At 41.6% G+C, this 24,095-nt stretch overlaps 1 protein-coding gene across 9 annotated transcripts in view; it reads left to right on the top strand.

Annotated features, from left to right (window-relative positions):
* Positions 1-24,095, top strand: part of LOC122224621 (cyclic AMP-dependent transcription factor ATF-7) — a 90,174-nt gene that overhangs the window by 51,393 nt on the left and 14,686 nt on the right. For 8 of the 9 annotated variants that reach the window (XR_006204868.1, XR_006204869.1, XM_042946691.1 and 5 more), the window contains exons 3-10: positions 7,108-7,204; positions 11,496-11,614; positions 14,727-14,864; positions 17,178-17,335; positions 18,368-18,467; positions 18,999-19,112; positions 19,725-19,877; positions 22,851-23,048. Coding sequence is in view for 7 of the 9 variants with exons in the window: in XM_042946691.1 (XP_042802625.1) it covers positions 7,108-7,204; positions 11,496-11,614; positions 14,727-14,864; positions 17,178-17,335; positions 18,368-18,467; positions 18,999-19,112; positions 19,725-19,877; positions 22,851-23,048 (1,077 nt within the window). In the remaining 2 variants the exon portion in view is untranslated. The remainder of the gene's footprint in view (positions 1-7,107; positions 7,205-11,495; positions 11,615-14,726; positions 14,865-17,177; positions 17,336-18,367; positions 18,468-18,998; positions 19,113-19,724; positions 19,878-22,850; positions 23,049-24,095) is intronic. The other variant, XM_042946693.1, reaches the window with a different exon arrangement.

Raw genomic sequence — 24,095 nt, 5'->3', positions numbered from 1 at the left:
TGTTTCCTGATAGTTTAGCATTCAGGGCTCATTTCCTAATAACTAAAGAGTTCTCATTTGTCTCCTTCCCCCAGTCTACTCTTCTAAAACAAGGAAAGGGACTTGTATTAATCATAGGTCAGGGCATAAGAGCATTTTTAAATGTGAGACAAATCTACATGGAAACTGGAGCTGTGGTGGCCAAAAACAACATTTCAGGAATGAATTTGGCTAGGGTTTGAGTGCATATTGCACAGAAATTTCATTGGTCACAATACTTTACCCAGGATTTAGCTTGAAACTATTACATTTCTAATGCCCGTATGCTTGTGCCTGGCTCAGAGTCAATAGGCAAAAATTTTGCTCTAGTTTGGCTTGAGCTCTCCTTCACCCTGAGCCTTCTCTTCAGTTCTGTTTAGTGCTGTTATTTCAGAAAGTTTGTGAGAGACGAGTTTTAACTAGATTAAGAAAAGCACTCTCTCTAAACACTGACTTGTTTAGAGTTATTCTGCAAAGAAAAACTAATTTATACTACAATACCTGTCTACCTGGAGAGTAAAATGTAGAGAACTAGCTTGAGTACATGCTGTATGCCAGGTACTATACGGTTTTATGTGATCATTTCATTTAAAAGCTTAAGAAAAGAGGGATATGAAGAAGACCTTCGGGGTGCCTGAAATGTTTCATGTCTTCATGTAGGTTGTAATCACAGTGGGCATTTATTCATATAAAAATTCATTGAGCTATATGTACACTTAATATTTGTGGTTTTTTTGTACATGATCTACACCAATTAAAAAATTTTAAATCCTTTTTTTTTAATGTTTATTTTTGAGAGAGAGAGGGACAGAGCGCGAGTGGGGGAGGGGCAGAGAGAGAGGGACACACAGAATCCGAAAGAGGCTCCAGGCTCTGAGTTGTCAGCACAGAGCCCAGCAGGGGACTCGAACTCAACAAACTGTGAGATCTTGACCTGAACTGAAGTCGGACACTTATAACCGCTTATAACCGACTGAGCCACCCAGCCGTCCCTAAAAAACTTAAAATCTTAAGACTTCATTCATTGAAATGTATTTCTTTTTTTAATTTTAAATGTTTATTTATTTTTGAGAGAGAGCGTGAGCGGGCGAGGGGCAGAGAGAGAGGGAGACACAAAATCTGAAACAGGCTCCAGGCTCCAAGCTGTCAGCACAGAGCCCAATGTGGGGCTTGAACTCTGGAACGGCAAGATCATGACTTAGACCAAAGTCAGACACTTAACCAGCTGAGCCACCCAGGTGCCCCGACTGAGATGTATTTCTGATTTACAGTACCCACCATCCATGTTTGTTCTTCAGGCCATTCCGCACTCTTTACTCTGTTCATTTGGTCAGTTTGCTAGTAGGTAGGATACCAGATTCTACTATCACAGAAGGATAGGCGAAGCTGAAACTTCTAGAAATGGAAAGCATTTTTTACCAAAGATCTCCTGTAGAAAATTGTTAATAAGAAACTATACTGTCCCTGCCCATTTCACAACTGATAACCAGTTTTCAGATCAATTTCCTCATACCCCTTACATTCTATTTTATGTTTCTTAACATTTCTTAAACTAAGAAAATCTCCATTGGGGAGTAAAAATCAAAAGTAGCCAAAATTGTTTTGATTTGCTTCTTCTGTATTACCTCTTTGTAACTAACAAAACAATGCGTGAGAGAGAATTCCATTTAATTTGTTCTTCTCCCAATTATAGTGCCTTCTGTCTCTGTCTTCCTAATTTCCCTATCCTAAGTATTTGCAGATCTGTAGTACATCAGCCATTTTATAAAATGAGGTTGGGAGTTTTCTGCCTGTGTTTTTTCCCTTCCAAGTTTTAGATCCAAAAACATGTGTTGGCAGTTTGGCAAGGGAAACTAAAAAGCAGCCTTTTTTTTCCCCCCCTTGTTTCTTTCTCTCCTTCCGTGTTACCGTGTAGCAGAATTTCTTAACAAAGACACAGTTGATATTTTGGGTCAGATAATTCTTTGTTTTAGAGCCTTGGCTTGTGCATTTCAGCATGTTTATCAGCATCCCATGGCTCTACCCTGTAGAGGCCAGTGGCATCCCTCTGGTTGTGATCAGCAGAAATGTCTCCACACATTGCTAAAATGTCCCTTGGGAGTCAGAGTTATCCCTGCTTGAGAACCACTGCCATATAGTATAAACTATATTTAGAGAAAATGGGTTCAGGGGGAAAGACTCAAGACTGGCACATGAGTAAAATTCCCATTGGATCTTTGAGGATATTATCTAGGTCAGAGCTGACCAAAAGAAATATAATGCAAACCACATATGTAATTTAAAATTTTCTAGTAGCCACATTAAAAAGTAAAAGTAAATAAGTAAAATTAGTTTTAATAATACATTTTATTTAACCCGGTATATCCAAAATCTTATCATTTCAACATGTAATCAACATGAAATTAATGAGATATTTTACATTCTTTTTTTGTACTAAGTCATTGAAATTCAGTGTGTGTTTTGACTTACAGTACATCTAGCCACATTTAAAGTGCTCAATAGCCTCGTGTGGCTAATGGCTACCATACTGGATAGGGCAGAGCTAAATCATCTTGTTCTCTAGATAGGGTGCACATTACCACGTAATACTTCTCCTCACCTATTTATGCCAAGAAACTGCCCTGATTCATTTACTTGAGCAAATTATATGGTACACCGTAAGTTACTATACAAATCCTCTCCCAAGGCATGTAAACTGCCTTTTTGATCCAGTATGCCTTACATTCTTCAGTCTCCATTTTGAATGATAATCAGCCCTCTGTTGTTGAAGATGGTTGATATCTACATATTCCTTGAACATTATCATTATTTACCCTACAACCAGAGTGACTGTTCCCTCAGTGGTTCTTTGCCAAATCCTTAGTCATAGGTAAGACCAAAGAACAAAGGAAGACCCATTAAGGGTATTAACAAATGGGAGAGTTAGATTTTTAAATGGGCAATAATTCAAAAAGGAAATCCTTTTGGGAGCTCCTCTGCTCATTTTAATTCAATAAAATAATAAGGTCAAAATTTTTATCACTTAATGATTTTAGATATTTTGAGAAATTGCTTTCAGAGGGATGGGTTTGCTAAGCTTGCATTTCAAGACTGATCTAGGGAATTCTTAAGGATTAACTTAAAAAAATTTTTTTTTATTTTTTGAAGATTTTATTTTTATGTAATCTCTACACCCAGTGTGGGGCTCAAACCTACAACCCTGGGTCCGACTTCAGCTCACGTCACGATCTCGCGGTCTGTGAGTTTGAGCCCCATGTTGGGCTCTGGGCTGATAGCTCAGAGCCTGGAGCCTGCTTCCGATTCTGTGTCTCCCTCTCTCTCTGACCCTCCCCTGTTCATGCTCTGTCTCAAAAATAAATAAACTTAAAAAAAATTTTTTTTAATAAATAAATAAATAAATAAATAAATAAATAAATAAATAAATAAAACCTATAACCCTGAGATCAAGAGTTGCACTATCCACCAACTAACTAAGCCAGCCAGGCACCCCCTTAAGGGTTAACTTTCATAAACGTAAGAGAATAAAAGGAACAATGAACATAATAGCCAAATTGACATTCACTTTGATAAAAAGCTTTAGCATACTTTTATCCTCCCATTCCTACTCTAGCCATATAAAAATTGTGTTAAAGGGGCGCCTGCGTAACTCAGTCGGGTAAGCCTCTGACTCTTGACCTTGGCTCAGATCTTGATCTCAGGGTCGTGAGTTCAAGCCCCATGTTGGGTTCCACGCTGGGGCATGAAGCCTACTTAAAAAAAAAATTGTATTACAAATTACAGGGAGAGCCCAGGGCAGTGCCCTGCTTCCTAAAATTCAGCCCATTTGCCTCCTCCTCTGAAGTGCATTACCTGATTTAGTCAGAGATTTTTTTTTTTTTAGAGATTCTTAATTTTTTTTTTAGAGATTCTTAATTTGGGGGGTGTCATGATCCCCATTGACAATTTGGTGAAGGCTGTGAACCCCTTCTCAGAATATTGTTTTTAAATTAGTAAAGTAAAATATATAGGATTATAAAGGAAACCAGTTACTTTGAAATAATAGTTCTCAAAATTATTCTTAAAATATTTAATAATGGAATACGTTATTAGATAACAAGTTCCAGTGTGGGTCTCGTGACTACCATAGTTTCAAAATAGTGATGAGTATAAAGGATATTTTGATATATGTGCTAAGGAAATACGTGTGATTTCTATTATGAGTTAGGAATGTTAAATTTCAGGGTTTAGTGAGAATAAAGATACAGTTTTTTTCCTATCGGGGTTCATAGTTATCAAACCTTCTGAGCTGCTGATGGGTGGGAAATCCCTTCAGCCATCTTCAGTTCTTTTCAGATCCCAGCTTTTGATTTGGAAAAAATAAATAGCTCAATAGCTCAAGGGGGAACATGGTAGCATAGCATGGAAGGGGGGAGGGGGCGTGCAACAGAGAGGAGCAAGGGCTAGAGGACAATAAGGCAAGTCAGGACTGTGGAGCACAATTCTAACAGAAGGGGAGTTGCCTTTTAAAATATTAAGTGATCCTGACCAGCACAAAACCTGATTGAGTTTTAAAATCTTTCTCTCAGCTCAGTTTTGAGCAGGCTTGACTTCTGATAGTAGAAAAGGACTTTGCTTGGGGCATCTGGGTGGGTCAGTTGGTTGAGCGTCTGACTTCAGCTCAGGTCATGATCTCGCGGTCTGTGAGTTCGAGCCCCACGTCGGGCTCTGTGCTGACAGCTCAGAGCCTGGAGCCTGCTTTGGATTCTCTGTCTCCCTCTCTCTCTCTTCCTGTCTGCTCATGCTCTGTCTCTCTCTCTCTCTCTGTCAAAAATAAATAAACATTAAAAATTAAAAAAAAGAAAAAGGACTTTGCTTGAAAATCATTCTAGATTCTAGAACATTGTACAAAAATTTTCAGGCTACATCTATGAAATTTCCATGAAGAACTTATTATAAACATCTTTTTGAAAGATTGTTAGAACATTACCAGTGTTATGAAATTCTATACCTTTGCCTAATCCACTACTCTTCCCTAAAACGATGGTTTTTGGGGTGCCTGAGTGGCTCAGTCGGTTAAGTGTCTGCCTCTTGGCTTTGGCTCAAATCACGATCTCACAGTTCATGGGTTCGAGCCCAGCATGCGGCTCTGCGCTAACAGTGTGAAGCCTCCTTGGGATTCTCTGTCTCTCTCTCTGTCTCTTTCTGCCCCTCCCCTACTCATGCTCTGTCTTTCCCCCTCTCTCTTTGCCCCTCTCAGTCTCTCAAAATAAATAAAGAAACATTTAAAAATAAATAAGTAAAATGATGGGTTTTGTTCATTGTAGACCAGGTCCTGCTCACTTCCTTTTACCCAATAGCTGGGAAACCCAGAACCTCAACGGTGACTTATTTAGCCTACAAATATCATACCCCTGGTTAAAGACTATTCTCTCCTTTCTTCACCCCAACCTCACCGTTTTTGCCTTAGGGAAAAATCTGTTAAGGACACAATTGATGCCTAGGGTTAACCAACAACAGAGAAAACTAAGTTGTTGGCTAAATTCTCCCACGCTTTATTCACTTTTCTCCTGGATCCTTCTGAAACCACTCAGGCAGTCTTTTGACGGTTTACATTTTGGTTCTTTATACTTTTAAGTGAAAATTCACTTTTCCCTTCAGGCCTGTAGGCCTAGCCTGGAAGGATTTTACGCCAGAAGCTAGCTTTAGTTGTGATAGGGCTCAGAGAAAATTTGGGGGAAGATACTTTCAGGTAAAATAAAGGAACTTAAATCAAAGTTCAGGGTCAGTTTATTAACTGGATAGGACCTGGGATGGATGAAGCTAACTCCTATCTGGTTCGCAGTCAAGAAGCGCTGTGGAAAAAGAGCTAAAAGTGTTCGGTGGGAAGTGTGTATGTATCTAACAAGGAAAGTAAAAAGAGGAGACTAACCAGTCATTATTTTTAGAAACAAAAAGACAAATAGAACCATGTTTCAGAGCCTAGCTGGTGAGGGAGCTGTGGGAAACCACAGCATCCAAGCTGTTACTGTGTTGCAGGCATGTTTTAATGAAGGAACCGGGCCAGCCAGCCTCAAAGGGAATTTTGAGGGTATCATTCTTTTGAATTACTGCTGTTCATCTGTTCTCTTCACCTCCCCCGCTCTAAAGAAGGGGTGGAAGCATAAATTATTGTCCAGTAACCCTGTCTTACATGTCATAAAATGAGGCAGACCTAGCCTCACCTTTTCATTGTCCTTTCACCCAAACCCCTAAATAAAGTCGTTATACCATCTCCTTTCTTTCCCCTTCCCTCATCCTGCCTACAGGCTTCTCCCCACCCCAACAAAAAAATTTTTGCTTGCATCTTTATTCTGTCATTATATAGCCAGCAGCATTGCACTGGCCCCTTTATGGCTGACGGAGCCCAGGCGGGCTGCCCGACGAGGGGAGACAGCATTTGGCCGATGGGGCTGGTGTGTGCCATTACTGCTGGCCATTGGGCCCCTGTCCTCTACAGCCCCATCCTGGCTCATTAAAACCCTGAGCCAAATAGCTGGGCAGGCGCCTGCTGCAGCACTGTGGGGGCCAGGAAGTTAAATGGTTCTCCTAATCCTGCATAATTTATCTCCCTGTTAGCCCCCTCATAAATAGTCCAATTCAGCCCCACCATGGAGAGCTTCACTCTGAATTTCCTATTTTTGTGATGACCAACGAGTGTCCAGCTTTGCCCTTCTTCTCTCTTTATTATTATTATTTAAAATTATTTTCCCCTTGTTCGCTAAGAGCCTTGCCTAAATGTTTTTTTCATTTGGAGCCTCCTGCCTGGACCCCACTTCACCAGCAATCTGTCCACTTCTCGCGTTTTGGACCTGATATTACAGAGCAGTTGGTGCCGCGGTCTTCCTCTTCTCCTCTCCTCCCAGCTTTCTAGTGCCCCTTTTTCTCCTTCCCCGTTTTCTCCTTTCGTCCAGCTCCTCTCCTTTTCCATCACTTCCAATTCTTTCTCCTTTCCATTCCCTCTCCAGTCCCCCTGTCCAGGGACCATCCTTGTGCAGGATGTTTAGTAGGACATTGTAAAAGGGCACCGAAGCGCTTATTTTTTTTCACATCTCTGTTTCTGTTTCGTTTCAGAGATTTACAAACGAGGACCACCTGGCAGTTCATAAACACAAGCATGAGATGACATTGAAATTTGGCCCAGCCCGAACTGACTCAGTCATCATTGCAGGTATTTGCTGCCCCAGAAGCCACGTGCCTTGGTATCACCAGACAGTTAAGATTAATACCAGGGACCAGATGTACTGGGAGCTATACTCCCCTTTTCCCATTAAGAGCCCTGATGTGATCTGCATTTAATCAGGAAAAAGGAACACTAAAAGCTCCCAAGTTTCTATTGTGCCCTCCATTCTGTTTTTAATACAAGATTGGGTTCTGCGGTTTTTGAGGGTAGGTGTGTTGAGGTTTAGTCTTGGCTTTTTTCAGTCTATTCCCTCCCTGCCTTCTTTTTATTAAGACTTTGGAAGATTTACAGACAAAAGATGCCTTTGACATTTCTCCATACCCACAGCGAAGGGGTGAACAAAAGAAAGCAAGAAAGCCGACCTAGCCTGGCTGCTTCTCTTCCACTGGGTGTCAGTTTCCCCCAAGCAGGCTGATTATCAGTTCGTAAATTCAACTTGCCTCATGAACCCAGACGGTGTTGAGGGCACATTTCCAAAGCTCAGACAAGACATTTAGTCAATGGGACTCTTCTAAGCCAATTTGGGTGACCTGGAACCTCTCACTGATTGTTTTAGATACTGGCTTGCCTACATATGCCATTCTCAAGGGAGTATCCCTAGCAACTACTCTCAAATCATGGGCAGTTCTGTTGTGCCATTTTCAGCTAGACAGACATACAAACCAAAATGGGCCTTTTCTTTTGATACTATGAGGGGTTCTGGTTTAACCTGGGTTAAGCAAGTTTATCTCAGTATTTAACCAATAGGGGATTTTGTTGGTGGTTATTACATAAGTTAATAACTCAGATAAGGCACAATTTCTCTATTACTAGCCAAAATGCAACCTAAAATACAGTGAAAGAAAGAGAGAACCTCCTTCTCTATACTTCTATGTGTGAACAAAGGAACTTGCCATTACATATCTCCTATTCCTTATTAATTCAGCAAATATTTATTGAATAGCTACTGTGTCCACCAGCCACTTTGCTAGGAGCTTATAGATTGTCATTCCTGGAAAAGGACATGAGTGGGGACATTGTCATTGATGATCCTTAAGAAAGCCTGGAGGAAGGGGTGCCTGGGTGGCTCAGATGGTTGATCATCCGACTCTTGATTTTGGCTCAGGTCATGATCTCACAGTTCATGGGATCAAGCCGCTCCTCGAGCTCTGTGCTGACAGTGTGGGGCCTGCTTGAGATTCTTTCTCTCCCTCTCTGTCTGCCCCTCCCACATACATGCAGGCACACAGTCTCTCAAAATAAACTTTAAAAAAATTAATAAATAAAAAAATGTGCCCTAATCTTCCTATTTTTTTTTTAATGCTTATTTATTTACTTTTTTAAGTGTTTATTTTTGAGAGCTACAGAGACAGAAGGTGAACCATAGAGGGCAGAGAAAGAGGGAGACACAGAATCTGAAGCAAACTACAGGGTCAGAGCTGTTAGCACAGAGCCTGACGTGGGGCTCAAACCCACAAACTCTGAGATCATGACCTGAGCTGAAGTCAGGTGCTTTACCACCTAAGCCACCCAGGTGCCCCAATGTTTATTTTTGATAGAGAGAGCGAGAGTGGGGGAGGGGCAGAGAGGGAGGGAGACACAGAATCCAAAGCAAGCTCCAGGCTCTGAGCTGTCAGCACAGAGCCTGAGGATGGGTGGGGCTCGAATCCAAGACCTAGGAGATCATCACCTGAGCCGAAGTCAGACGCTTAACCCCCTGAGCCACCCAGGCGCCCACCCCTCCTATTTTACTTTAAGGCTGTTTATATTTGGATTTTCAGGCTTTCTGTAACCTAGCCTGATGGTACCTACCTACCCACCTTTGGTTTTTGTTTCTTTTTAAAAGATGTGATTTGCTTTGCTTTGCTTTGCTTTGCTTTGAGTTTTTTAAACTAATGCTAATGGCCATCTGCCATTTTTTTTTTTATGTTTATTTATTTATTTTGAGAGAGTGAGAGCAAATGGGGGAGAGGCAGAGAGAGGAGGAGAGAGACAATCCCAAGCACACTCCATACTGTTGGCACTGAGCCCGACACAGGGCTTAAACCCACGAACGGTGACATCATGACCTGAGCTGAAATCAAGTCAGACACTCAACTGACTGAGCCACCCAGGCGCCACTTAAAGATTTTATTTTTAAGTAATCTCTACACCCAGTGTGGAGCTCAAACTCACAATCTCAAAATCAACAGTTGCACACTCCACCAACTGAGCCAACCAGGCACCCATACCTACTCAACCTTGTGTATAACTTATATACCTAACTTGATTATCTTTTTTTAATTATCATTTTATTTTAAGTAGGCTCCACACCCAGCATAGGGCTTGAACTCACAACCCTGAGATTAAGAGTCATGTGCTCTACCAACTGAGCCATCCAGTCTCCCCCTGACTTGATTATCTTTACCCTGGACGTACCTTTTCCTCCTCATCTATACATGGTGCCCATACCCTTCCTCTCTATGCCTTCACCTGGCTGACTCCTCTTACCCTCCACATCTTCTTTCTCTTGGTGAAAACCATTCTTTAAGGGCCAGCTCAAGTCCTGCTTCTTGAAACCTCCTAACTATTCTGTCATTATTTGTCATTCTTTAATTACTACAATAATTTTATTCTCTATTGCACGTGGCAGCTAGTTTTTTATATACTATGATGCTATCTATGTATATTTATTTCCTCAACTAGAAAACATCCTCTTTGTTCTCTAGGACAAGAGCCATGTCTTATATTTGGGCAGAACTCCTATACTCCTTTCCCTCTCCTCCCCCAAATTTACCCAAAAGTGTGTGCATGTACCATCAAGACACATAGAAACTATTCAGTAAACACTTGTTGATTTCTTTAGAGTCGTCAGAGCAGGCAAAGGGTTTTCTTATACGTTTTCAGGCTATTTGCTTGTTTGTTCAGGAATGGGAGAAGTTTGTATGAGTCTCAGGTCAGAGAACCAAAAGGCCCTCTTCTGCCATCACTGTGCCCTTAGCTGCCTCATCCTGTTTCACTTGAGTTGTGATTTTTTTTGTGTGTGCCCTTACTGAAGTACTCTTGAGCATAAAAGATGATATTACCTCCACTCACCCGGGGATGGAGGGAAAGTGGCTTCATCATTGGCCAACCAAAGCTGCCAGAGAACCTTTTAAAACTATTTTGGGAGGTAGTGGTAACTTTTCCAAACACTCTGATTCAGAAGAGGTTTTGTTTAAATTGAAAAAAAAAAAAAATTATGCTCTTTCCATGGAAAATCCCAGTGGACTATTTCCAATCGATCATGCTAGGAGTGATTTTAATCCCTGGTCTCACTCCTTAAAACGTCATTTAATCATTGTTCTATATCTATCATTCAGTTTAGTGGTTTGGGGTATAAAATGAATCCCCGAGGTGACTAGCATGTCAAAGAAAACCATCATAATAGAACTTTAGATTAGGGAACAAGATTCAGGTGACCTAAGAGAGAAAAATCAGAAAAGCAGAATGGGGAGAGAGAAGCACAAATCTAAAATTCAGGTTGCTTGAAAAGTTCCCATGGGTTATGGATCTCGCCTTCCTCTTCCCAAGGGCAGAGGCACTGTTGAAAGATTTGTGCAGCCCCTGAGAGGATATTTTGGCTGGCAAATCTAAATCCAAATATCCTGGTTTCCGGAATTTGCTCTGGGCTCAGGTCTCTTTGAAATGAGCTCTATTGTTTGCAGTTTCCTTTCCAAGCTCATGATCTTGCTGTCTTTGTTCAGCAGCCCCTAGATTTGCCCGGAATACCTTCAGAAGGTAGCAGACCCTTAGCTCAGTGACCACTGAAAGACAAGACACCGTATCTTTCTTGGTGGCTTTAGCAAGCAGACTCCACCATCTGACCCTCAGTTTCTTCTCCTCATCAGATTTTAACGCCCATCTGCTTATACCTCCTCACTTCAGACATAGCAGGGAGTAACTTTAAAGAGAAAATGTCGCTTAACTGTCCTTGATTTTCAGATCTGGAGGTACCACAAACTCCACCTGGGTGGGTGGTTTGGTTTTGTTTTGGGGGTGAGGGAGGTGAAACTAGCCTCTGGGAGTAAGGGGGTTAAGTGGACAGTCACACAACAAAACATTGTTCTGTCTTCCCTCTGCTGGCCTTGAGGCGGCACAGCACAGACACCCCCTCTGGTGGCCTAGCACTGGCCTTCACCTGCTCAAGCTCCATAAAGCAACACAGAGACTCTCTCCAAACAGGAGAATAAAAATGTGTTCCCTATATACTCTCAAGTTTTAATTTCAGGTCAAAACTAAAATGAAGTCTCCTGTTTTGTTTTGTTTTTCATGTCTACAGATCAAACTCCTACTCCGACTAGATTCCTGAAGAATTGTGAGGAGGTGGGGCTCTTCAATGAATTAGCTAGCTCCTTTGAACATGAATTCAAGAAAGCTGCAGATGAGGATGAAAAAAAGGCAAGAGGCGGGACATTTGCTGAAAAACTGCCAGTGTTCAGATGGAGGCTGTTTTCATTGTGTCCTGGGATAATTTGCTTAACCGGTTAAAGCACAAAATAATGGGCTTCCTATTTTAGAACCAGATAGTACCCACTGATCCTAGTCAGCCTTCCACGACTTTAGGGGGCCCAGATGATGGGTCTCCTCACAAGTCTGTCTTTGCCAGAAATTAGTCTTCTTTCCTGTTCAGTGCAGCATCAGTCCAGTAATCTATTTTTAAAAAATTATTTCTCTTTTGAATATGTTGAAGATGTTAAAAGATTATAAATTACTCAAATCCTATGAGATGACATTTTTTGGGGTCAAATCTCTTGCTCTTCTTACCTGAACTGTTTTCAGTCAGCCAATCAACAAACATTTATTGAATTTGGACACTTCTTTGTTTCAATGTATGTAGCTCTTACCTTCAGGTAGCTTTCGAGTAATATTCAAGACATTGAACTTAAAGAAGGATGTTATGTCACGTTAGGAACCTACAAAGAAACTGAGGAAGTTGTGCTTAGAAAAGAGAAGATCTAATGTGAACCAAATTGTAGTCTTCGAATATGTGAAGAGCTTTCATGCAAAAGAGGGGTTCAACTTCTCTGTGGCCCAGAGATAGGAATAGGACCAGCAGGTGGAAGCTATCACAAAGTATGTTCAACTATATGGAGGCCACTTAGTATAGATACTGTAGAGAGGATTAGAATGTTGGAATCCCTTCGTATTCTGAGCTCTTTCCTTTTAAGAAGAAGAGAGCAGGTAAACCAAGAGAGCTGTGCATGACTTTTTTTCACCCAGCTTAAATTGTATTTATAAGAATCATCACTGGAGGTTTTTCCAAGTTCCATAGCTTCCTATGAGCACCTTTTCCTGCTCTCTCTCTCAAACGGAAAGAAAGGAGGGAGATCCAATGGCATATATTTGTAGTTCTGCTTTCAAATGGCTAGACTAGCCGTAGTCTTCTCATCATGATTTTTCTTCCGAAACTCCAGTCTGTCATCTCTCAGTTGCTTCGACCTATGTGGTATAATTTTATTTTATGGCTTCCCTACTTCATCCACCCCTCCATCATTTTTCCTTCCCCCAAGACAAAGAAATCAAATTGTTTTTTCCAGGATATGAGGGATTTAAGATCAAACTCATTATAGGCAAATTCAAGAAAATTAACCTCCCTTTAAAAGCTTGAAGTTTTTTCCACTTCCATTTTAACTCAGTTGACACTTCTGAAAGACCTTTCGTAGCTGGTCAGGCCTTTACTTGTTGGGCATCTCCATATTTCTTTCTGCCCATATGGGGGTGGTCCTTACCGCCCCCTTGATGAGAAGAATGGACTCAGTAAAAGACTGTGTCTGGGAATGTTGAATGAGTCTAAAACTTTACTGAACCACAGCTTTTCTAGGAGATGCCTCTAAGGGATTTTAAACCTGTGGCTGTGTTTACTCAGAGGCCTCTCCTTCCCTCCACCCTCTGACTTTTCAGGGATCCCAGAATTAGTTGAATTGGGCCTGACATCTTTGCAATGTAGAAAAAAAATGAGGGCAAAAATGAAAGCATCTTTGCTATTGCTCACCCCCATCAGATTGGAGAGAAAGAACCATCACCACCTTCTCTAACGTAGTAGACACCAGATTATCTTAAGTGTGCTCAACTACCAAGAAAATTTCTAGGGATTAAGGTAACAGGGGAAGAGTCAGAAACAAGCTCCTCTTTCACCGAGAAGCCTAAGTTATGGAAAGAATAGAACAAAGGATCTACTTTGTCATGAAACTGAACTGCAGTGCCAGCCCTCCTGTCGTGGTGCAGTGTTGGGCTGTCATCTCAGATGGTTTATGGGTCCTGCAAAGCCATTTACAGCTTCACAGTTCTGTGAAGTGATTCACCATGGCCAGAAAAGTACTCTCTTTCCTTTTTGGTTTTCTCTAGTCCTGCTTCTAGGACCAAGTTCTAATTTCTTTCACTGAGCAAATGACCAGTCTTTCCTTTCTTTTATTACCCCAAAATGCTTATCTTTCTAACTTCTAGCCTCTACCACCAGATTTTGGGATGAGATCACATCACCGTCACTCATGGGAAATTCCCCAGAAAAGATCTTCCCTATCATGTTTGCAGTACTTAAAAAAAAATTTTTTTTTTAATGTTTATTTATTTTTGAGAGAGACAGAGTGCAAGCAGGGGAGGGGCAGAGAGAGAGGGAGACACAGAATCCAAAGCAGGCTCCACACTCTGAGCTGTCAGCACAGAGCCCGATGTGGGGCTTGAACTCGTGAGCAGTGAGATCATGACCTGAGCTGGAGTTCGATGCTTAACTGACTGGGCCACCCAGGCGCCCCTCATGTTTGCAGTACTTTAATAGCTAATTTGTTTGCTTTTGATACTTGGATAATCTAGTCCTTGTGGTTGGCAGAAAAAGTGCTCACAGTTGTCCAGTGGCCAACAGAGCTGCTTGGAAATAGGCAAGCACTCGATTCAGGAAATCATTTTACTTTTCCTGAAAAATAATATAACTATGGTATTTGCATGGATTTAAGTGTCAGCTTTCCCCCCGCCTTTCAGGGTCTTTATAAGCATTATAAGTTTGTTTGTTTGTTTGTTTTTACCTTTCAGAAACTTTATAAGTATTCAGCCATTGTGAAACAGATATTATTTCCATTTTACAGTTAGAAAAACAGGTTCTGAGAAGTTAAAATGATCTGCCCAGAGTTGTACATAAAACCTAGATTCCATATTTTCTTTGACTTGCAGTTCAGATCTTTGACCAAAAGCTAAACTTAGAAGTATATTTCCTCAGAGCACCTGGCCAGCTCAGTCCGTGGGACATGCAACTCTTGATCTCAGGGTCATGAGTTCAAGTCCCGTGTTGGGTGTGGAGTCTACTTAAAAATAATAATAATAATAGGGGCACCTGGCCTCTCTCTGCCCCTCCCTCACTTGCACTCAGTCTCTATCTCTTTCAAAAATAAATAAATAAATAATAATAATAATAATAATAATAATAGAGTATATTTCTTCATTTTTTAACTGGAAAGATTTAGATTCAGCCTGAAGGGAATCATTGGGTTGAACTCTGCTCATTTCTCTCTTTTAACAGGCTGCTGCTGGGCCCCTTGACATGTCTTTGCCTTCCACACCAGACATCAAAATCAAAGAAGAAGAGCCAGTGGAGGTAGACTCGTCCCCAGCTGATAGCCCTGCTTCCAGTCCCTGTTCCCCGCCACTCAAGGAAAAGGTAAATTTGCTACCAAGAATTATCCCAAATGTTAGTTGGTGGGTAGATTAAGCTTTTATTCATTAGTTGTATAAATAATGGGTGATACAGGATTGATTATATTTACATAAATCTTCATTGTTTAGAAGATTTATATAAATGACACCTATTCTCGGACCAAGCAGTTCCACTTCTGAGTCTTTATGGAAGTGAAATTAGTGTGTATGTCCACTGTATAGCAGTATTTAAGAATGCTCAGGGGCTCCTGGGTGGCTCAGCTGGTTAAGCGGCTGACTTCAGCTCAGCTAATGATCTCACAGTTCATGAGTTCGAGCCCCGCGTTGGGCTCTGTGCTGACAGCTCAGAGCCTGGAGCCTGCTTTGGATTCTGTGTCTCCCTCTCTCTCTCTGTTCCTCCTCTGCTCATGCTCTGTCTCTGTCTCAAAAATAAATAAATAAATAAACAAACAAACAAACATTAAAAAAGAATGTTCACAACAGTTGTACTATAATAATTAAAAAACGGAAGTGGTTCAAATGTCCATCAACAAGAGAATGAATAAATAAACAAATTGTGGTATATTTCTAAATACCACATGGCACTAAAAAAGAACAAACTCATGAACTAATGATATAAACAGCAAGGCGAGTGAATCCCACAAATGTTATACTGAACGACAGCACCAAAATTCAGACACAGAAGTATACACATGACTCCATTTACATCAGGTTCAAGAAGAGGCAAAAACTATATTTGATGATGATAGAACTCAAAATAATGTTTAGCTCTTGTGAGGAAACAGGAAGGGACACGGGAGAACCATCTGGGGTGCTGGAAATGGACTCCGTCTTGATTTTACATATATAAAGTCACTTAGTTGTGTCCTTTAGATTAATACACTTTATGTTGTACTTCAGTTAAGAAGTAGAAAAGAAAAAAATGTGTAATTCATAAATTGGACATTAAATGATTTAGGAAAAAAGTCTTCTTAGAAGGAAGTCTTCTAGTGGCACAAAGAAAATCTACTAGGATTCTGAGTATTATTTTTTTAAAGGGAACTTTTTATGAGGTAATATTTTTTATAAATTTATTGAAATAACACACATACAGAAAACTGCGTAAATTGTAAGTATACAGCTCACTGAATTTTCACGAAGTTTACAGCCCGTGTAACCAGCATCTAGATACTCTCAAAACCTCAGAACCCCCCCACCCCATGCCTCTTTCCAGTCTCCACTATTCTGCTAGTGGTTGTAATTTTAATGTCCAATGTGGTTAGAGCATCTGTATCTCATTTTACCTCCCTCCAAATTTGGTTTGATAACTTCTCCAAACTACTCCCTCCCTAAACATTACAACTCTCCCTCCTCCCTCCCCTTTTCATTAGCAACCACGTCCTAGAAGTTGTCTGGAGATGCTTGAGGGCCAGTGTGGCCACTAGCAACTAAGACCCTAACCAGGTTAACAGTGGGAAGTAGTTTGTTTTATTACAACAAGACCATTATGCAAACTCCTGTGCCCCCCCCCTTTTTTTTTTTAGTTTTATTTATTTAGTTTTAAGCAATCTCTACACCAAACGTGGAGCTCAAACTCACACCCTGAGATTAAGAGTCTCATGCTTTTCCGACTGAGCCATCCAGGCACTCCACCCCCACTCCGCCACCGTAGCCCTTTTTTAAAGGGCTCTCTAGGAAATATTGGTTGCCTTATCGCCGGTCTTACACCCTGTCTGTTCTCATTAGAGATCAGAGGACACTCAGGCATCAAATTTGGAATGAGAGTGGAGCACCTGGGGGGCTCAGTCAGTTATGCATTGGGACTTCAGCTCAGGTCATGATCTCACAGTTTGTGAGTTTGAGCCCTGGCATTGGGCTCTCTGCTGTCAGCATGCAGCCCGCTTCGGATCCTCTGTCCCCTCTCTCTCTGCCCCTCCCCTGCTTGCGCTGTTTCTCTCAAAAATACATAAACAGTAAAAAAAAAAAAAAAAATTTTTTTTGAAATGGGAATATAGAGACTGTGAGAAATTTTGACAGTCCCTGGAACTTATATGGCACTCCAGTGCTTCTGCAAAGATTCCAGGTGATTTTCCAGCTGTCCTCTCATTCGCATAGCAATCATCTCTGAAAGGGAGATAGCCAAAAGGTCTTAACTCAGCATTCCTATTACATGGGTGAGTGAGGTATGGGTCCATGATCATGATAGAGTCAGGGCATGATTTACATGAGCTGCCACAGTGCTCTTTCCAGTAGACTTGTTCCACATTTTACCAGCTACCTGTTTGCCTATAAGCAGCCCTTTATAGCATTTTGTGATCTGTTGGTCTCTTCTCCCCAGGAGGTGGCCCCAAAGCCTGTTGTGATCTCTACCCCCACACCTACCATCGTGCGCCCTGGCTCCCTGCCTCTCCATTTGGGCTATGATCCACTTCACCCAACCCTTCCCTCCCCAACTTCTGTCATCACACAGGCTCCACCATCCAACAGGCAACTGGGGTAAGTAAAGAGAGCAGGGAGAAACAGTGAAGCCTGAATCTTTTTGTACTTGATGAAAAACAGGACTGTTTTTGAATACTCAAGGAAAACAAGTCAGTGAGATTGTCTCTCAGAATAAAATTTCCCACCATAAACAGAAATCTTCTTTACCTTGTTAGTACACAAGCAAGTATTTATTTGGAAATAATGCTTCCTTAATTTGGAGGTTTAAAACTTCTTTGATCTAAAAGAAGAATCTTTAAGAGTTTAGGAAGTTCATCAAAATGGTGGAGGCCACACAGGGAAGTATATTTTGATTCTTGGCCTCAATCTGCACAAGTTTGGGGGAGCATTACTGAATGACGGACTGAAACCCATTCAGTCATCTTTTTTGAGTCTGGTGTCCCCCTCAGTCCCAGTTAGGGTTCTTGGTCTTTGCTACCCCTAATTTTGTTTGTCTGTCTGTCTTCAATCCTGGCATGGTCTATATAGATTTTCTAATGAAATGACTTGAGCTCCTGTCCCTAGGTACCCAGGGGTTAAGAGGTTGCTGTCAGGATTTAGCCTCTTAAAGCTTATTCCCTGGACCTACTAGGAAAAATACAAAGTGACATCTTTTGGAGGCAGGGTAGAGCAATACGTACAAAAAAACAAGAGAAATTAAGTCATGTTTGGCTATCATATGACAGAATTCAGCTTTGCAAAATGACAGCTTTGGTCCAAGTCCTGCCTAAGGCAAGACAGAATTTATACATGCCGGTGGTGGGGATGTTTGTGTAATTGTTCTAAAATCTTTATAGGATTAGCTTCCCACCCATTTGAATTCAGTGGTGCTTGCTTAATTTGCAAAGTGTAAAGATCTTACCATTTCTCTCCATCTATAAGGTAAGTACTCCCTACTTTTTCCACCTTTCTGAGGGTGTCAGGATTTTATAACGTTGCCCTATAGCTTCCCTAACTAGAGAAGACTGGGAAATCTGCTGTAATTCTAGGAGGAAGATCCCTAGGCAAAAGGGTCTGTATTGTGAGCATTTTACTTCATGTCTCTTCTAGATCTCCCACTGGCTCCCTCCCTCTCGTCATGCATCTTGCTAATGGACAGACCATGCCTGTGCTGCCAGGGCCTCCGGTACAGATGCCTTCTGTCATATCGGTGAGCTCTATAGTTGGGGCAGCCAACCCTACCCACACACTAATCCCTCCCTTCCACCTGAATGCTCATAAACACACGTGAGCCCCAGGGAAACGTGGGCTCTGGTCTGTATTAGTTGAGCATGGCAGCCTGCCCAAACTCTTCACTAACCTCTGCCAATCCAGCACTGTGGAACACTAGACAAAGCCTCATCTGGACAATTGGCTCCTGGTCTAGGAATTGGTCTTGCCAGCCCACTGATTGGTTGATTTTGCTTGGCACTTGGTGCCTCCCAAATTGCCCACCACTTTCCTCAAGATACAGCCCCAGTTTTTCCTATAGAAATTGTCATAGCACTGAAAGATTAGATTTCCTACCCTGTGGTGCTCTATGGGGGAAGGTATTTCCCAGGCTGTCCCTGTATGCCCTGTGGGCAGGTTGCACAGAACAGGCCCTGACATGCCAATCTCAGAAGCACTTGATTTTGGGAAGCTGTTGCCCTACCACTAGTATTATGTTCCCTTCTGGTTTTTCTTCCTCCTCTTAATCCAGCTGGCCAGACCTGTGTCTATGGTGCCCAACATTCCTGGTATCCCTGGCCCACCAGTTAACAGCAGTGGTTCCATTTCTCCCTCTGGCCACCCTATGCCATCAGAAGCCAAAATGGTGAGTACATCCCAGCTTGGGGCAGTGTTGGCCCTTTCGAAAGAAGTGTTATCAGTGTAGGTTTTTCAAGTGAGCCAAGCAAAGAAACCTTATGGGGCTTGCAGAGCTAAAGATACCCTGTTGTGGGGTCTGGAGAAGAAAAGACCCTGATTCATGACTCCTATCTCCTATCTTCCACCTTTACAGCCTGGTACATACACCATGGCAGTGAAAAGAGGCAGCACAGATTGTTTGGCGTGGAATGCTTGCTGTTTCAGTTCCAGGGTGACAGATGGAGGGTGGGTGAGTGGGCAGGAGAGCTGGCCAAGAGGTGAATAGCTGCGTAACCAGCACCTGGCCGGGTTCCAGGAGAGAGCTTTCATCTGGACTCTATTACTTCAACAACCCCCACCCTCCAACTGTGCCCAGGATGATAGCCAAGGAACAGAGTAGGCATTTTAGGGATCCAGGTGCACATTCTCCCTGTCATTTTCTTTTAATTCCTCTGTTAAGGGTAAATTGGCACGGAAATTTTAGCTATTTGTAAGGTCAGTATTAAAATTTAAGCCCACTCTCTTATCCGTGATAGAATCTTACCTTTGACGAACTATTTTTTATTATTGTCCCTCACAGAGACTAAAAGCCACCCTAACCCACCAAGTGTCCTCAATCAATGGTGGATGTGGAATGGTGGTAGGTACTGCCAGCACCATGGTGACGGCCCGTCCTGAGCAAAGCCAGATCCTCATCCAACACCCTGATGCCCCGTCCCCTGCCCAGCCACAGGTCAGTGGGTATTTGGATGGGGGAGCCCGCTGCACCACCATTACTCTTTATGTCATATCTGAATTTGAATGTTTGAATTTGTTTGAATTTCAAGGAGCGGAAAAATTACAGAGGAGTGAGTTTCAGTTTTCTGGGCATCTTCCTGTACTTTGGTTCTTGTTAAGTTGGACAGTAGCAAAGTGTGTTACCTCCTCTTGGGTTATACTTCTGTCAGGCAAACTGGATAACACAACACTGTCACAGAGGAGGTCTCAGTTTTTGTTTTTTGTTTTTTGTTTTTTGTTTTTTTTCTATAAACATGTGAATGATGTATCTGCAGAGCCCTCTAAAATGTGACAGAACCTCACTCAAACCACTTTGTGCACCAAAGGAGGCTCCCCTAGTCTCTTTCCCATTTATTAAGTCCTACAAAAACCAAACAAACCAAAAAACCAAACAAACAAACAAACCCCGCAACAACCAAAAACAAAACAAAAAAACTTACCTGATTAGGTTTTATAGCAAAAATTGAGTAATAACAATTTATGAGTAAAATGTGATGTCAGAGGTGTCTGGCTGGCTCAGTTGGTAGAGTGTGCGACTCTTGATTCTCAAGCTTGTGAACTTGAGCCCCAAGTTGGACATAGAGCATACTTTAAAAAATAATAAAAACATAAAATGTGATGTCACAGTACAAAGATGGCTCAGTAGACAAACAGTAAAACACCTTTTCCTTATCAATGTAATCCCTTTTTATCACAGAGAAATTAAAGTCTTAATAAGGCTAGAACAGTCCCATTTATATGCCCAGTTTCTTTTCTCAAGGAAGCCTCAGTTTTAGTAAGTTTCTTCGAAAACTGAACAGGCCTTAGTTTTCATATTGTCTGTGCTGGACAGGTGACAACAACCTGAGATCGGTTTCTAGAATTACATCTTTGCCCAGCCCCTTTCTCCGATGTCCCCACCTGCTTCGTCAGTTACCACCACATGTCCTAACATTTAACGGCCATATGCCGCCTTAAAGCTTGGCCAACAACAAAAGCCTTCACTTGAGTTTTCTTGTTGGAAGCTAAGCTTGCCCACCATCCCGTAACCCCTTCCGATGCCAGTCTTTGGAGATGGTAAAGCAGCAGCCACCTTGCCCGAGTTGTGCTGCTTTCCCTCTTAAGAAAATGCCATGGGGACACCTGGGTGGCTCAGTCAGTTAAGCATCTGACTTTGGCTCAGGTCATAATCTCACGGTCCATGGGTTTGAGCCCCATGTCGGGCTCTGTGCAGACAGCTCAGAGCCTGGAGTCTGCTTCAGATTCTGTCTCCCTCTCTCTCTCTGTGCCTCCCCCACTCACGTTCTCTCTCTCTCTCAAAAATAAACATTAAAACAAATTTTAATTAAAAAAAAAATGTGATGAACTTCTTTTTAGTCACCACTGATTCCTTTCCTTCTCCTTCTTCCCTTCTTTCTCCTGGCACTCTTTCCCCTTCACTCCCTGCATGAGCTGCTGAGTTACTGTGAGAGAATAGGAGTCTGTCATTTCCTTTTCCCCATCCTCCTAGAGTGTCGGTCTTCACGTGTGCTCCACTGAGCTCAGGACAAAGAAGAAATTGAAAATCTCAAGAGAATTAGTGTAAACTTATCTTAGTACAGTGAGAAGTGATGACCCAAGGCCCGTAGCTCATTAAATTGAGTTGTAAATTTCTCCTCCATTTTTTTCTTTTGGGAGAGATAATATTAGTGTGAGTAAATAAAATTATCTCTTGATTATCTATATTAATGGGGAACATGATTTAGTAAGGCCTGAAGTGGAGTATAACATTTTTGGGTTGTTTTTTTTTTTTTATAAGCTCATGCTTATTCTCATGCAACTGATGTGAGTTCTGGCATTTGGGAACTACTAATATAGATATTCTCTAATAGCAACAGATCCAGGAAGAATTTATTTTTGGCATTGTTTTACACTATATAGTTTCTTTTATGCAGATGGCTGACCTTTCTACGTTTTAATTTTGGCTGCTATTATAAAGTTGGTCTATCTTCTCTGAACACATATCAGCTAATAGAAAAGGAAGATGATCCAAAAGTACTTTAGTGACAGAGGACATCAGCGTAAAGTTTATTTTATTTTATTTTTTTTTTAATGTTTTTTATTTATTTTTGAGACAGAGAGAGACAGAGCATGAATGGGGGAGGGGCAGAGAGAGAGGGAGACACAGAATCGGAAGCAGGCTCCAGGCTCTGAGCCGTCAGCACAGAGCCCGATGCGGGGCTCGAACTCACGGACCGTGAGATCATGACCTGAGCCGAAGTCGGACACTTAACCAACCAAGCCACCCAGGCGCCCCCAGCGTAAAGTTTAAAGACAAGAGGCAGTCCTGTATGACCAATCTGTAAAGGGATTAAAGAACAGTTTTTTGTTTAAAAGCAAACAGAACAAACAAGATGGGGAGGGTGATTGCTGAGGATGATTAATAACTGATTACAAGTAAGAATACACTAATCCATTTCTCTTCATGATAACCAGTATCTCGCTGGTAGTAAAATCTTTTCTCCTTTTCTGAAAGGTATCGCATTCAGTCGTTTGTATATATTGCTTGTCCAAATCAGTGATTCTCAAACATTTTTATTGTACAGTCTCCCTAAAAGTTCCCCTGACACCCAGTCCCCATTATGATTTCCCTGCCTATAAGATTCCCTATTGTTAAGAAACAAAAAATGATGCTTGTTTCATCTTGGCTGGCTCAGAAATTAGTTTCCACCTGAGCTGTGGTTTGTCTAAGTATGGGGCTGAGAAGACTGGAAGGAAATGGGAGGCAGAGTGCGGAACTGCTGCAGAAGAGAAGCTCAGGGGCATGGCAGTGAGACTCACGCTGATTGCAGAGACTAGTGCATCGCTTTACCAGATCTTTACCAGAGCTTACTAACTTCCTGACATCAGGTCTACTTTGAGAAGAGTTGACGTTCCCTTCAAGTAATTCCTCTTCCTTCCTGGGCACCAGGTCTCACCAGCCCAGCCCACTCCTAGCACCGGAGGGCGTCGGCGACGCACCGTGGATGAAGATCCTGATGAGCGGCGGCAGCGTTTTCTAGAACGCAACCGGGCTGCAGCCTCCCGCTGCCGTCAAAAACGGAAGCTCTGGGTGTCCTCCCTAGAGAAGAAGGCAGAGGAACTCACTTCTCAGAACATTCAGCTGAGTGTGAGTGGGTCCTGAATGATTATTGGGATTGATGAATCTGGGAAAGTGGGATTGAATCAGAAAAAAGTGAAACAGTATCATAAAAGATGATGATTCTTCAGATTAGGACAGATCCAGAAGATGTGCCAGGAAGTGCAGAAAGAAGCTCTTAACCGTCAAAATTAAAATACCTTCCCCAGGGACTAGAAAAGACATTTAACCATTTACTCCCAGACCTGCTGCTGCAGTCTGAATCAACCATAGACCCATTTGGATAAAGAGAATTGGATTAATTGCCCCAGGGTACTCTTTTAGGTCATCAGTAGAAACTGACTGGGGTTGTGGAACACCCAAAGGGAAATGTATTTGCCCCAGATAATGCAGCTTAATAAAAGAAAGAAAAAGCCACACAAGCACAAATAGAAAAATTATAATCCAGGTATTTTCTTGAATATTACTATTCCTTCTTTTGATTACTTACTAATTAAAAGATTTCAATACAAATGTAGTGTACGAATGTGTGTGTATACATACATATATATATATATATATATATATATGTATGTATACACACATGCACGCACAAAGATACAGAACAAAACCAAAGTTCCTCTTCAGTATTATTTTTTCCTGTGGATAAGTTTGGTGTGCCCATACCAGACATTTATGTATTTCTAAGTATTTTTTCATTTATATTTTTTGTGGGGTGGTCAGGGAGGGACTGTGTGTTTGTCTTAACTTAAATAGGATAATGGTATCTCCTGGAGAACTGGCCATGTCTACAGAGGATCTACTTCATTTTTTTAAATAGCCGTATAGTAGTGTATTCTATAGTGTGGTTATATTATAAAGTATGGATATTTATAGTATCTCTAATTTTTTTTGCCAGAACAGCAATGCTGGAGTAAACATTGCATGCTGTTGAGTAGGTAGTTCTGTTAAATAGATTCCTGGAAGTAGGCTTTCTTAGTCAAAGGACATATGCATTATTAATTTTGGTTTGATTATATCTATCCTAAATAGGAGTAATGTTTCTATTATAAATCCCTACTTTTCACTGTAAGCAGC

The sequence above is a fragment of the Panthera leo genome, chromosome B4, assembly GCF_018350215.1.
Source record: "Panthera leo isolate Ple1 chromosome B4, P.leo_Ple1_pat1.1, whole genome shotgun sequence".
NCBI lineage: Eukaryota > Metazoa > Chordata > Mammalia > Carnivora > Felidae > Panthera > Panthera leo.
This window is presented reverse-complemented; position numbering and strand designations above follow the sequence as displayed.